Genomic DNA, 15,000 nt, shown 5'->3' with positions numbered 1-15,000 from the left:
ACATGTTATATATGTGATATATACATGTTATATATGTGATATATACACGTGTTATATATGTGATATATACACGTTATATATGTGATATATACATGTTATATATGTGATATATACACATGTTATATATGTGATATATACACGTTATATATGTGACATATACCTGTGTTATATATGTGATATATACACGTTATATATGTGATATATACACGTTATATATGTGATATATACACATGTTATATATGTGACATATACATGTTTTATATATGTGATATATACACAAGTCATATATGTGATATATACACGTTATATATATGACATATACATGTGTTATATATGTGATATATACACGTTATATATGTGATATATACATGTTTTATATATGTGATATATACACATGTTATATATGTGATATATACACATGTTATATATGTGATATATACATGTTATATACGTGACATATACATATGTTATTTATGTGATATATACAGTTGCAATCAGAAATATTCAGCTCAAGGATTTATCAATTAATTTTTTTCAGAGAGCTAGATTTTGCTTTGGGTGACTTCTTTATCAGCCGAGTGATAAATACAATCAACAAAGAAAATGTATGATGTAATATTTCTGAGTAACAAGATATATTGCTAATATAGCCATGTCACAATTATTCAACCCTTATGTAATATGGCTTTTTTTTTTGTTAAACCTTCTGAAAGTTTTTATGGCCTTAAGTGGAGTTAAAACATAATGAAACCTTTGGGAACTCTATAATGATCCCTAATTTGCTTCTGTGTTGCATAATAAACCCCAGCCATGAAGGTGTGCAAGGTGAGTTTCAGGCATGGGTAAGACAAGGAGCTTTCACAAAAACTGAGAGAGGAAATTATTTCATTGCACCTGAAGGGCAATGGGTACAAGAAGATTTCCAAAAAATATTCCAAGAGACACCATTAGGAGCATTAAAAGGACGTTTAAAACATATGGAACAGTTGGAAACCTGCCTAACCATGGGAAAACTTGGCAACTTAATCAGGACAACTAAGAAAACCCCCGTGTTCCTGCAAAATGCCTACAGGTGCTTCAGTGGCAACTGTACAACGAGCACTCAATAAACAAGGACTTTATGGCCGGACTCTGAGACGCACTCCACTCTTGACCAAGAAGAACATTAAAGGTCGACTAGAATATGCCAGGAGAAATTTAGATAAGACTGACGAAACCAAACTGGAACTTTGTGCACACATGAACCAACGGTATGTCTGCTGTGAGAAAGGCCATGCGCATCACAATAATGTCTTTCGAGGTGAGGGGGTTGAATGTTTTTGTTTTATATATATATATATATATATATATATATATATATATGATACGTTTGTTATATATGTGTCACGTTATGCTGTATGATATATACATACGTTATATATTTGATATATACATATATTTACACAAGTTATATACTTAAACTTATTTAAAGCCAGACCGTGTGTCATTCTAAGAGACAAATGCTTCACACATCAATCATTTAATTTTTGGTCCAAAAGTCTTTTAATTTGAAAGGCTTCTCAGCAAGGTTTATTTTGAAATTTCATCCTAAGGTTGCTAGTAAATTATCACTTACTTGTCAACTCTATTAGAAAGTCTAACCAGATGGTGCATGTTTGTCTCTCACTCGACTATCAACTGGATTTTGCTAAAATATTACCACTAACTTGACCCCTTTATTTTGAAAGTTTTACTGGACATACACTACCAGTCAAAAGTTTGAACACATTTTCTCATACAAGTGAATGGGAAAGTGTGTCCAAACTTTTGACTGGTAGTGTATTTTTATAGCTAATCTGAGACCTGCTCAGGTAAACTGACTCTACAGGTGATCCTATAGTTTCATATGTTCAGGGCGCTCACAGAGCTGCTGTAACGATGAGAGCTGTAAAATAAGGTGTTTCCTGTCAATGTGTGTGTGTGTGTATGTGTGGGTTACTTTGTGAGTTTGTGTGTGTGTGTCTGACCTGTTAGCTGCTTGTCGCCAGCTGCCGGCACGATGCGAATGTACGGCGTGGTGAGCTGGGTGACGATTATAGCAGCTACTCATCCAGGAGGGCATGCAGAGACAGATAGGCAGAGAGACAGACAGGCAGAGAGACAGAGAGAGAGACAGGTAGCAGTGGTTTATACTGAAGCAGAAATATTAGTATCACGCAGCAACTTCCTGCTCTCCCGGTGCTCTCTATCAGCTTCAATAAAGTACTTTATTGTATAACAGTGTTCATACATACACTCTGCTCCCAGTATGATAGGATAAATACTACAAATACTACAGTGTGTAAATACTACAGTGTGTAAATACTACGATGTGTAAATACTACAGTCTGTTAATATTACAGTGTGTAAATACTACGATGTGTAAATACTACAGTCTGTTAATATTACAGTGTGTAAATACTGCAGTGTATAAATACTACAGTGTGTTAATATTACAGTGTGTTAATACTGCAGTGTATAAATACTACAGTCTGTTAATATTACAGTGTGTAAATACTACAGTGTGTAAATACTATAGTGTGTTAATATTACAGTGTGTTAATACTACAGTGTGTAAATACTATAGTGTGTTAATATTACAGTGTGTAAATACTGCAGTGTATAAATACTACAGTGTGTTAATATTACAGTGTGTTAATACTGCAGTGTATAAATACTACAGTCTGTAAATATTACAGTGTGTAAATACTATAGTGTGTTAATATTACAGTGTGTTAATACTGCAGTGTATAAATACTACAGTCTGTTAATATTACAGTGTGTAAATACTATAGTGTGTTAATATTACAGTGTGTTAATACTACAGTGTATAAATACTACAGTCTGTAAATACTACAGTGTGTAAATACTATAGTGTGTTAATATTACAGTGTGTTAATACTACAGTGTATAAATACTACAGTGTGTTAATACTGCAGTCTGTTAATATTACAGTGTGTTAATACTGCAGTGTATAAATACTACAGTGTGTTAATATTACAGTGTGTTAATACTACAGTGTATAAATACTACAGTGTGTTAATACTGCAGTGTGTTAATATTACAGTGTGTAAATACTGCAGTGTATAAATACTACAGTGTGTTAATATTACAGTGTGTTAATACTACAGTGTATAAATACTACAGTGTGTTAATACTTCAGTGTGTTAATATTACAGTGTGTTAATACTGCAGTGTATAAATACTCTAGTGTGTTAATACTACAATGTGTAAATACTACAGTGTGTAAATACTATAGTGTGTTAATATTACAGTGTGTTAATACTACAGTGTATAAATACTACAGTGTGTTAATACTGCAGTGTGTTAATATTACAGTGTGTTAATACTGCAGTGTATAAATACTATAGTGTGTTAATACTACAATGTGTAAATACTACAGTGTGTTAATACTACAGTGTATAAATACTATAGTGTGTTAATATTACAGTGTGTTAATACTACAGTGTATAAATACTACAGTGTGTTAATATTACAGTGTGTTAATATTACAGTGTGTAAATACTACAGTGTATAAATACTACAGTGTGTTAATATTACAGTGTGTTAATACTACAGTGTATAAATACTATAGTGTGTTAATATTACAGTGTGTTAATACTACAGTGTATAAATACTACAGTCTGTTAATATTACAGTGTGTAAATACTATAGTGTGTTAATATTACAGTGTGTTAATACTACAGTGTATAAATACTACAGTGTGTTAATACTGCAGTGTGTCAATACTATAGTGTGTTAATACTACAATGTGTAAATACTACAGTGTGTTAATACTACAGTGTATAAATACTACAGTGTGTTAATACTGCAGTGTGTCAATACTATAGTGTGTTAATACTACAATGTGTAAATACTACAGTGTGTTAATACTACAGTCTGTTAATATTACAGTGTGTAAATACTACAGTGTGTAAATACTATAGTGTGTTAATATTACAGTGTGTTAATATTACAGTGTATAAATACTACAGTGTGTTAATACTGCAGTGTATAAATACTATAGTGTGTTAATACTACAATGTGTAAATACTACAGTGTGTTAATATTACAGTGTGTTAATACTACAGTGTATAAATACTATATTGTGTTAATATTACAGTGTGTTAATACTGCAGTGTATAAATACTACAGTCTGTTAATATTACAGTGTGTTAATACTGCAGTGTATAAATACTATAGTGTGTTAATATTACAGTGTGTTAATACTACAGTGTATAAATACTACAGTGTGTTAATACTGCAGTGTGTTAATATTACAGTGTGTAATACTGCAGTGTATAAATACTATAGTGTGTTAATATTACAGTGTGTTAATACTACAGTGTGTAAATATTACAGTGTGTAAATACTATAGTGTGTTAATATTACAATGTGTTAATACTACAGTGTGTAAATATTACAGTGTGTTAATACTACAGTGTGTTAATATTACAGTGTGTTAATATTACAGTGTCTAAACTACAGTGTGTAAATACTAAATAAAAATACATATACATAAAATATATATATATATATATATATATATATACTGTATGTTTTGTTAGAGAGAGCCAGAAGAGAGCAGAGCGCCGCTCATTTCAACAGAACATATTTTAGTTCCAGACAGAAACCTGAAAGAGAAGCAGGTTAATCAGCCGATCATCCATCAGTCATCAGACATTAGTAATCAAAGCTGGTTTGATGAGAGATGTTTGCTCAGAAGAGACTGGACTGGGTAGCTAACATGCGAACTGATGCTAAAACAATCATAATTATACGTTAACAAACATCATACACAATATTTTTACTTAGTACTCGCTGTTAATAAATCAGTTGTTAGCACGGTGTGAGCAGATACACGTCAGATCACTGCTGCTCCTCGCTGTGTTTGAAGAAAGACAGAGACACACATGATAGAAGTGTTAGTGAGAGTCTTTAGTTTTCACACCAGTGTGTGTGTGTGTGTGTGTGTGTGTGTGTGACCTTACTGCCCTTTCAGAATAAAAGCAAAATCATTTAGCTTGAACTTGTTTTCTTTGTGCTAAACTGTGCCGTTAACATTCAGCAGACGTTCAGCTCTTCTTTACATTCACATCAGCTCTGCTCACTGTTAGCGCTGCAAGGCTCGTGGGTACTCTGAAAGGGAAGACGGGAGGGGTTGGGGACCCCCAGGGAGATGTGGTTGGCTGCTGCAGCATGACTGACAGGTGCCAGGGGACCAGCAGAGCCAATCAGCATCTGGTGTCGTTAGCCACCAGAACTGTGCTCCAATAAAAGCTGATTAAAGCCAGAGCAGTCAATTACTGTGTGTGTGTGAGTGTGTGTGATCCTGGATGTTCATCGGGGGAGATAACAGTGTTTTTAGCTTGTTTAGCTACAGTGCTAACAGCTCTCTTGGCAGCCATAGAGTTCTAGTCATTAGCTTTGTGTTAGCGTTAGCGTAGCATGGAGTTCAGTGTGTTGTGTGACTGTTGTGTGTGTGTGCAGAAGACATCAGTGTGTCCTCTTACTGCTGGACAGACGGACAGACTGAAGGACAGCTGTCAGGGACGAACGGCCATCTGTGAGCCATTATACTTCTGGATGGGACCAGCATGCTAACCATTAGCCTAGCACCACAACACCTAACTGCCATCTGTGTCTCATTACACAGAATGGGCTGGATGCTGTATGACTAGCTAGCATCTAATTTAGCAGTTAAATCCAGTCCAGCAGTCAGCAGAGCTCAACAGAGACACCAGGTCAAACCAGCTAATGATGCTAACGGCTAAAAGTACAAAATAAAATGGTATGCAATTCCCTTTAAATTCAGTCTTACTGAGCAACTGTCAAAATAAAACTTTCTTATACCTTTTCAAAATAAAATGCACTGTAACATTTCTGTACAAATCTCACACAGATCTCATCGTGTCCCGAATCCCCGACCCCTCACTGGTCTGTCATGCTGGTGTAGATTTTAGAAACCTTCTCTCTCTGACGTGGGGGGCCGTTAGTGGTGCCGTTAGTGGATAATGGAAATTCTGCCCCAGTACAACTGGCCCTAATAAACGCAAGATCAATGTCAAACAACCGACCTTTATTCTCTGACTTCGTCACCTCCCATGGATTAGATTTCTTGCTGGTGATGGAAACCTGGATGAACTATAATGAAGTTAGTCCACTTATTGAACTTGCTCCTCCTAACTGTACCTTTTATAATACGCAGAGATCCTCCAGACGGGGCGGGGGTCTGGCAGCTGTCTTTAAAAAACAAATTCAATTGTACCTGTTTAGCTCTGGGTACTTTCGAGTTTTGAGTTACAGTTCATCCAAGTAGGGTCTGCAAACCCATTCTTAATCATCCTTGTATACCGCCCGCTCTAAGGTTCTAATTCTTGGGGATTTTAAAATCCATGTCTGCTGTCCTTCAAAACCACTTGTTTGTGAAATTTTAAACTGAATTGAATGTTTTAATTTCACGCAGCATGTTTCTGGCTCTACTCATAAACTTGGACATACACTTGATCTGGTTTTGTCAACTGGTTTACCTGTTCATAATGTGGTTATCACAGACCCTCACCTCTCAGATCACAGTGCTATTGTATTTACTGTTTCTCTGCCTGCTTTACCATCAAATGCTCCCATCCCCGTGCGTTGCTCTCTCTACATTAACCCTTCCACTGCCAGTATCTTTTATCCTGCAATTATAGCTGCTCAAATATTCCCTCAAGTAAGGCATCTCCTTCCAAACTTAGCACAAACGAACTTGTTTCCATTCTTGACTACATTGCTCCACTTAAGTTAAAAAAACCCAAACCAAAATTCCTGGGTTTGGGTTAGAAAAGCTGAGTGCAAATGGAAGCAGGATAGACTCCAAATTTCATACAACATTCTCAAAGAGCAGCTATTAAGATACCAACAGGCCGTTAAAGCAGCGAGAGCAAAACATTTCTCTGATCTTATCTCAAAACATCACCATAATCCAAAGATCCTATTCAGTATGATCAATTCTCTTACCTGTCCCCCATCTCAGACGCTTCCTTAACTAAATCAGAAGACTCAGCCCAGTTCAACTGTTTTGAGCCCATCTCATTAGCCTCACTAAGAGAGACTGTTTTTAAAATGAAGTCTGCCCTCTTGATATTGTCCCTACCCATTTCCTAAAGGATGCCTTTGATGTGATTGGCCCAAGTATCCTGTCAACCATTAACAGCTCTCTGTCAACTGGCACTGTGCCATCCTGCTTTGAGCATGCGATAGTGCAACCTCTCTTAAAAAAACAACCTGGACCCCATACCACTTTCCAACCACAGACCAATCTCAGAACTTCCATTCTTGTCCAAAGTCGGAGAAAAGGTTACTCTGCAGAAACTGTCGGCCCACCTCAATCATAACAACATATTAGATAAATATCAGTCAGGCTTCAGGGCAGCTCACAGTGCAGAGTCTGCAGCACTCAGGATCCATAATGACCTCCTTCTTACTGTAGATTCTGGACATTGTGCTTCCTGATTTTGTTAGACCTCAGTTAGTGCAGCTTTCGACACGGTTGATTACGCAACCTTAGTCAGTGGTCTCCAGCATTGGGCTGGTGTAGGTGGTACAGCTTTGTCTTGGTTTAGCTCCTATCTTGAAAAACAGAACTTTTTCAGTAAACATCGGCAATTCCACTTCAACTTCCACTCCAGCCAATTTAACATGTGAGGTACCACAAGGTTCCATCCTAGGCCCTATTATTTTTATATCTACATGCTCCCTTTAGGTCAAATCATCCAGAAGCACGACCTGTCATACCGCTGTTACGCTGATGACACTCAGCTCTATCTCCCCATTAAACCCAACAATCCGTCAGATCTCACTTCTCTTAAAAACGGCCTCAAAGACATAGAAACTTGGATGGGCCAAAACTTCCTACAACTAAACAAAACAAATATTAAGCTGTGCTATTTGGCCCCCAAAATACCATCAAACTGGTCTCCAATAACTTATAACTGGTCACCTGTCCTCTTACATCAAAACCCAAGCTAAAAACCTTGGAATTATTTTCAACACTGCTTTTACATTTGACCCCCAGGTAAAGGCACTTGTGAAATCCAGTGTCTTTCAGCTCAGAGCCATTTCAAAGTTAAAAACCATCCTCTCCTTCAGTGACTTAGAAAAGGTAATCAACGCTTTCATCTCTTCCCGACTCGATTATTATAACTCCCTGTATACTGGCATCAGCCAGTCGTCCCTGGCGTCACTGGCTTCCAATCTGCTTCAGGATTGCGCTGTTTGTTTGTAAAGCCCTGAACGACCTGGCCCCATCCTATATAACAGACCTCAGCCCCTCAGATCTTCTGACACAGGTCTCCTGGCGGTCCCCTGCTCTAATTTTAAACTTAGAGGTGGCCACGCTTTCTCAGTCAAGGCCCCTCGACTGTACAATAGCCTTCCATCCTCGGTCAGGTCTGCCCCCTCTGTTGAGTCTTTTTAGGCTCGCCTCAAAACATACTTGTATATGCTAGCTTTGGTCCTGAACAGGCCGCCTGTTGTGTTTCAATTGTTGTTGTGTTTCATTTGTTCAGTCTCATTGCTTCTTTTATGCTTTGTGCAGCACTTTGGTCAGCTGCTGCTGTTTTTAAATGTGCTTTAGAAACACATTGACTTGACTTGTTACATATATTTCAGAATAAAATACCTGCCTTTAATCTGCCCAAATATGTACTCACCAACTTTCAAAATTAAACCTTTCGATACCTAAAGAAAAATCATTCCAAAATAAAATGTACCCAAAGCCTTTCAAAATAAAACAGCACTCAACAACATCAAAGAACAAATGTTGATAATGTTTTGAAATAAAAATCAGGAAGACCTCACAAAATAAAACATTAGTCCATACCTTTCAAAGTAAAACTCACATTCCAATTACAAACTAAAATATTCTTACCTTTAGTGGCCACTCGCACACAGTCGATCTTTGTCTCCTGTTAGAGAGAAAAGCAAATGAGCTTCCTGTCAACACAAATGTCGACATATTAACTGCCACACACACACACACACACACACACACACACACACAAACACACACACACACACACACACACACACGCACACACACACACACACACACACACACACACACACTTGTCGTAAACAGAGCAGACAGAAGGAAATGGCTGTGGATCAGTGCCTGTGCTGGCATTTAACAAGCAACACACACACGCACACACACACGTACACAAACTGTAACACACACACACACACACACACACACGCAGAGTGAGACAGGTTTTGGTGAAAGGCGAGGGTGAACATCTTGTGTCTTTCTGGTTTTAACAAACAGACGACAAATTAACCAGAAGAGCTCATGAATATTCAAGCTCACACACACACACACACACACACACTGAGCAGTGTGTCTCTGTGGCGTGGCGACAGTAAAATGCACTACTGTCGCTGCATTATTCAACACACACACCAATTAAACCTCCCAGTGTCAATAATTAACACACAACACAATACAACATGTGTGTGAACGATTATCTTTTTTCACACACACACGCACACACACGCACACACACACACACACACACACACACACACACACACACACAGCCCCACTGCAGCCTATTAGTGTCACTGGTCAGGCTGCTGGAACTATCGCCTATTAAACTGTGTGTGTGTGTGTGTGTGTGTGTGTGTGTGTGATATCTCAGTGTGTGAGCGTTGCTCTCTGTTTCGCTCGTCTGGTTTTTGTGACAGAAAGAACAAAAAGAGTGAAAGGAACTGCAGGACAGAATCTCATAGAATAAAGTGAAAGCTTTGTGAGAACATACGTGTGGTTGTGTCACACGGCCGTGTCGAGCTCTGCTGAATCCTGTGATTGGATGTCTTGACAACCATCCCCTCCTTAAATTAAATTCAGCCCCAGTTTCCTCCCTGATGAACAGTGTGTGTCAAACTACAATAAAGAAACTACATAACCCCCAAAAGCTTACCCCCTGCTTTGGACCAGCTCCTCCTGTTCTCTGTGAGCTTAAATCAGTGTTTTTCTGAATGGAGTCTGGTGTGTGTGCAGAGAGTGATGTAACGTCTGTGTGTGGTTAAAACAATCATCTTCCTCTGTAACACAAAGGTCTATCTCTGTAGGGATCCTTTCTGTCATGTTGTCACACACTTAGAATAACAATCTGAGCCTGTCAGTGGAAACAACAAGAACTTTTAGTGGACGACCTTTGACCCATCAAGGATTATGTTGCAGCCATTACAGCCTGTTTCACTGCTGCAGGATGAACACATGTACTGGAGACACTCACACACTGTTTGTACCTGTTGCTCATTTAGAGCCTAAAATATGTGGATGGGAGCCCAGATTTAGTAATTACAAAATTATCAGGTGGTCATTACTATCACCATGACAACACTAGGTGTCTTAATTACAACAATAACAAAGACGTATTTTGAGAACGTTATGATGTAGCGTGGGATCATGGGAGTTGTTGCTTTGATGTTTAACAACCACCAGGGCAATAACAATGTGTGTGACGTGACTCAGACAGGTAATGTTCATAGACGAGGTGATGTGATGAAGTTTGCTTCACCTTGCTTTGAGACATGTTTGTTACATTATGTCACCTCATGCAAAACAAGGTCAGGTCACGTAAGCGGAAGTAAACACTGTTTCACTAACGGTTCATCTGGTAACTCTGCCCAAACATGCCATTAAAAGGTGGATGGTATGATGGAGCTGGAGATAGACGCTGGAGATGATCCACACTGCAGTGACATCATCAGGTGTGTGTTTGTGTGTGTTACCTGTGGACAGGTGCACTCACCCCGTTAGCAGTGCTGACGGCCTGGTAGTAGATCCCGTAACTCTTATGAGGCAGCAGAGGAGCATTCCAGTAACCGTTATAGGTCCTGTTGTCACCTGCACACACACACACACACACACACACACACATACACACACATTTATTCATTCAGTTATCTAACTAGTATGTGTGTCAGTCAGCTCACCTCTATAATATTCTGACATTTAGTTAGTTAGCTATTTTTGTTAAACAAGTATTTAGTGAACTAGTTAGTTTCAAACAATCTTGTGCTCTGGAGTTAGTTGGTCAGTGTGTGTGTGTGTCTGTGTGTGTCTGTGTGTGTGTGTGTGTGCGTGTGTGTGTGCGCACGCGAGTGTGTGACTGACCGACACAGAAAGGCAGTGGTGCTCTCAGCTCGCTCATCAGCAGCTCTGCACTGAAGTAATACTGAGATCTGAGCAGCGTGGCGTTCTGGAAGTGAATGGGAACAGGATAACAGCGCAGGATCTCTGCAGTGTCTCTCCTCTGCCTGCGGGGGCGCTCCTCCTCCACCACCACCTGGTACTTACTACAGACAGACAGACAGACAGACAAATACATTTCTGAGAAATAAACAGGTTGAAAATAAACCAACAGGTTAATAAAACTAATGTTAGTTAGTTAGTTAGTTAGTTAGTTAGTTAGTTCTTTCTGTTGGCTCTTAGTCTGAGTCTGCAGAGCTCTCTGGTCTGAGTCTGCAGAGCTCTCAGTCTGAGTCTGCAGAGCTCTCAGCTTCAGTCTGCAGAGAACCCAGTCTGAGTCTGCAGAGAACCCAGTCTGAGTCTGCAGAGAACCCAGTCTGAGTCTGCAGAGCTCTCAGTCTGAGTCTGCAGAGAACCCAGTCTGAGTCTGCAGAGCTCTCTGGTCTGAGTCTGCAGAGCTCTCAGTCTGAGTCTGCAGAGAACCCAGTCTGAGTCTGCAGAGCTCTCTGGTCTGAGTCTGCAGAGCTCTCAGTCTGAGTCTGCAGAGCTCTCAGTCTGAGTCTGCAGAGCTCTCTGGTCTGAGTCTGCAGAGCTCTCAGTCTGAGTCTGCAGAGAACCCAGTCTGAGTCTGCAGAGAACCCAGTCTGAGTCTGCAGAGCTCTCTGGTCTGAGTCTGCAGAGCTCTCAGTCTGAGTCTGCAGAGCTCTCAGTCTGAGTCTGCAGAGCTCTCTGGTCTGAGTCTGCAGAGCTCTCAGTCTGAGTCTGCAGAGAACCCAGTCTGAGTCTGCAGAGAACCCAGTCTGAGTCTGCAGAGCTCTCAGCTTCAGTCTGCAGAGCTCTCAGTCTGAGTCTGCAGAGAACCCAGTCTGAGTCTGCAGAGCTCTCTGGTCTGAGTCTGCAGAGCTCTCTGGTCTGAGTCTGCAGAGCTCTCAGTCTGAGTCTGCAGAGCTCTCTGGTCTGAGTCTGCAGAGCTCTCTGGTCTGAGTCTGCAGAGCTCTCAGTCTGAGTCTGCAGAGCTCTCTGGTCTGAGTCTGCAGAGCTCTCAGTCTGAGTCTGCAGAGCTCCCTGGTCTGAGTCTGCAGAGCTCCCTGGTCTGAGTCTGCAGAGCTCTCAGTCTGAGTCTGCAGAGCTCTCTGGTCTGAGTCAGCAGAGCTCTCTGGTCTGAGTCTGCAGAGCTCCCTGGTCTGAGTCTGCAGAGCTCTCAGTCTGAGTCTGCAGAGCTCTCTGGTCTGAGTCTGCAGAGCTCTCAGTCTGAGTCTGCAGAGCTCCCTGGTCTGAGTCTGCAGAGCTCTCTGGTCTGAGTCAGCAGAGCTCTCAGTCTGAGTCTGCAGAGCTCCCTGGTCTGAGTCTGCAGAGCTCTCAGGTCTGAGTCAGCAGAGCTCTCAGTCTGAGTCTGCAGAGCTCTCTGGTCTGAGTCAGCAGAGCTCTCAGTCTGAGTCTGCAGAGCTCTCAGCTTCAGTCTGCAGAGCTCTCAGTCTGAGTCTGCAGAGAACCCAGTCTGAGTCTGCAGAGCTCTCTGGTCTGAGTCTGCAGAGCTCTCTGGTCTGAGTCTGCAGAGCTCTCAGTCTGAGTCTGCAGAGCTCTCTGGTCTGAGTCTGCAGAGCTCTCAGTCTGAGTCTGCAGAGCTCCCTGGTCTGAGTCTGCAGAGCTCTCAGTCTGAGTCTGCAGAGCTCTCTGGTCTGAGTCAGCAGAGCTCTCTGGTCTGAGTCTGCAGAGCTCCCTGGTCTGAGTCTGCAGAGCTCTCAGTCTGAGTCTGCAGAGCTCTCTGGTCTGAGTCTGCAGAGCTCTCAGTCTGAGTCTGCAGAGCTCCCTGGTCTGAGTCTGCAGAGCTCTCTGGTCTGAGTCAGCAGAGCTCTCAGTCTGAGTCTGCAGAGCTCCCTGGTCTGAGTCTGCAGAGCTCTCAGTCTGAGTCTGCAGAGCTCCCTGGTCTGAGTCTGCAGAGCTCTCTGGTCTGAGTCAGCAGAGCTCTCAGTCTGAGAGGTGACATTGAGGCAGAATATTGACTTGATTTCTGTTCACATACAAGCAGACATAAAACTGAGCTCCTCTTCTTCTCCCCATCTGTTGGTTCATTATTCAGCTCCACAGAAAGGTCAGCTCTGCCTCTCCTGCACTCCATCACTCTCTCCTTCATTTTTATGAACTCTCTCTGTATGTAGAGGCTGTAACTTTGTATCAGTCTGACATTAAACGGGTGATTCGCTCCGTGCAGGTATTAAATCCTACATGTGGGTAAAGGACATAAAAAGACCCTGAGTTCTAAATGAAAGATCATATTTTGTGTGTTTGTCAGCGGATTATAACTGAACTAAATTCTGCTGTGAGAAGAATCTGAGCGTTACAGGACAAAGAAATACCAGCTGTCTGTCGGGGGGGCTTCTGACCACCTGATTTAAAGCTTCTTCATGTCCTCCCCCTGTGACGGAGTCTCACGAAGGTTTGCTGAACAAAAACTGCAGAAAGAGATTAAAATTCTGTAAAACTCTACTAACCCTGGAAACTGCTGAGTTAGCGTCAAAGTCTACTCAGAAGACTATCGGGGAAACAAAAGAACCCCTCCACAAACACGTGGCCCAGCACAGGAGAGCCAGCTCCTCAGGTCAGGACTCAGCTGTCCATCTCCATCCAAAGGTCAAAGGACACTCCTCTGAAGACAGCAAGGTTCACATCCTGGCCAGAGAAGGCCTGGATAATCACCCTGATTTCACATCTGTTAGCATACTAATGACCTACAGAGGCTGATATCTCTAGCTAATAATGCTAACATCTGTTAGCATACTAATGACCTACAGAGGCTGATATCTCTAGCTAATAATGCTAACATCTGTTAGCATACTAATGACCTACAGAGGCTGATATCTCTAGCTAATAATGCTAACATCTGTTAGCATACTAATGACCTACAGAGGCTGATATCTCTAGCTAATAATGCTAACATCTGTTAGCATACTATTGACCTACAGAGGCTGATATCTCTAGCTCTGTCCACCAGTCAGTCAGAACTGAAGAAGCCTTTCGGATGAGACGTGAAACGTCCTAAACAACTTCAACCAAGTCCCGCTGCCTTTGGATGAAGCTCAGAATCTACCAGCTGTAGGAGAACCGTTCTCGCTCTGTGAAAGCTCGGCTGAGTTTACGAACCTTCACAGCTCTCAAAGAACTTGACACACTTTATGGAAACTCTTTGAGGTCGACAAAACTCGACTGACTCTGAGAACATTTTACAGACTGTATGAAGCTCTCCCAGCATCCCACAGAGAGACAGTTTCCTGTCTCTTTCCACCAGCAGGTGTCACACAGGGTTTACAGACTGTGACTGTGTTTCACAGACTCACTGAGCTGCACCTGAACGCAACACCGCAAATTTTCAACACAGTTTGTGTCCTGAGGGACGCTGGGAACAATAGTTGTGTTTTTCACAGGAACCAGATTCAGGACAGAAGTCATATATCACAACACACACACACACACACATATACACACACTCATCGAGGGTGTGGATGGTGAAACTGCTGTATTGTCACATTTCCTACCGGACAGGAAACTAAAGGAGGACAGGAAGACACACACACACACACACTTGCACGCACGCGCGCGCACACACACACACACACACACACACACACACACACACACACACTCTGCAGTATTGTTTAATTCCCCACAGAAACCAACTGAAAAGAAACAGATTGAATCATTTTTCTCTCTGTCTTCAGCCTCCTTCGTTCTTTCTCTTCATTTTC

At 41.2% G+C, this 15,000-nt stretch overlaps 1 protein-coding gene across 3 annotated transcripts in view; it reads right to left on the bottom strand.

Moving 5' to 3' along the window:
* Positions 1 to 15,000, bottom strand: part of LOC138595723 (receptor-type tyrosine-protein phosphatase mu-like) — a 155,801-nt gene that overhangs the window by 55,682 nt on the left and 85,119 nt on the right. For 2 of the 3 annotated variants that reach the window (XM_069667101.1, XM_069667102.1), the window contains exons 15-17: positions 11,183 to 11,364; positions 10,818 to 10,912; positions 8,930 to 8,966 (exon numbers count right to left, since the gene is read on the bottom strand). In XM_069667101.1, coding sequence (XP_069523202.1) covers positions 8,930 to 8,966; positions 10,818 to 10,912; positions 11,183 to 11,364 — 314 coding nt within the window. Of the gene's footprint in view, positions 1 to 2,006; positions 2,082 to 8,929; positions 8,967 to 10,817; positions 10,913 to 11,182; positions 11,365 to 15,000 lie in introns of all 3 variants that reach the window. The other variant, XM_069667100.1, reaches the window with a different exon arrangement.

Source organism: Semicossyphus pulcher, unplaced genomic scaffold, assembly GCF_022749685.1.
Source record: "Semicossyphus pulcher isolate SPU_LCO1_2020_fin unplaced genomic scaffold, fSemPul1.0.p SCAF_18, whole genome shotgun sequence".
NCBI classification, from domain to species: Eukaryota; Metazoa; Chordata; class Actinopteri; order Labriformes; family Labridae; genus Semicossyphus; species Semicossyphus pulcher.
The sequence above is the reverse complement of the archived record's forward strand: the minus strand, read 5'-3'. Positions and strand labels throughout refer to the sequence as shown.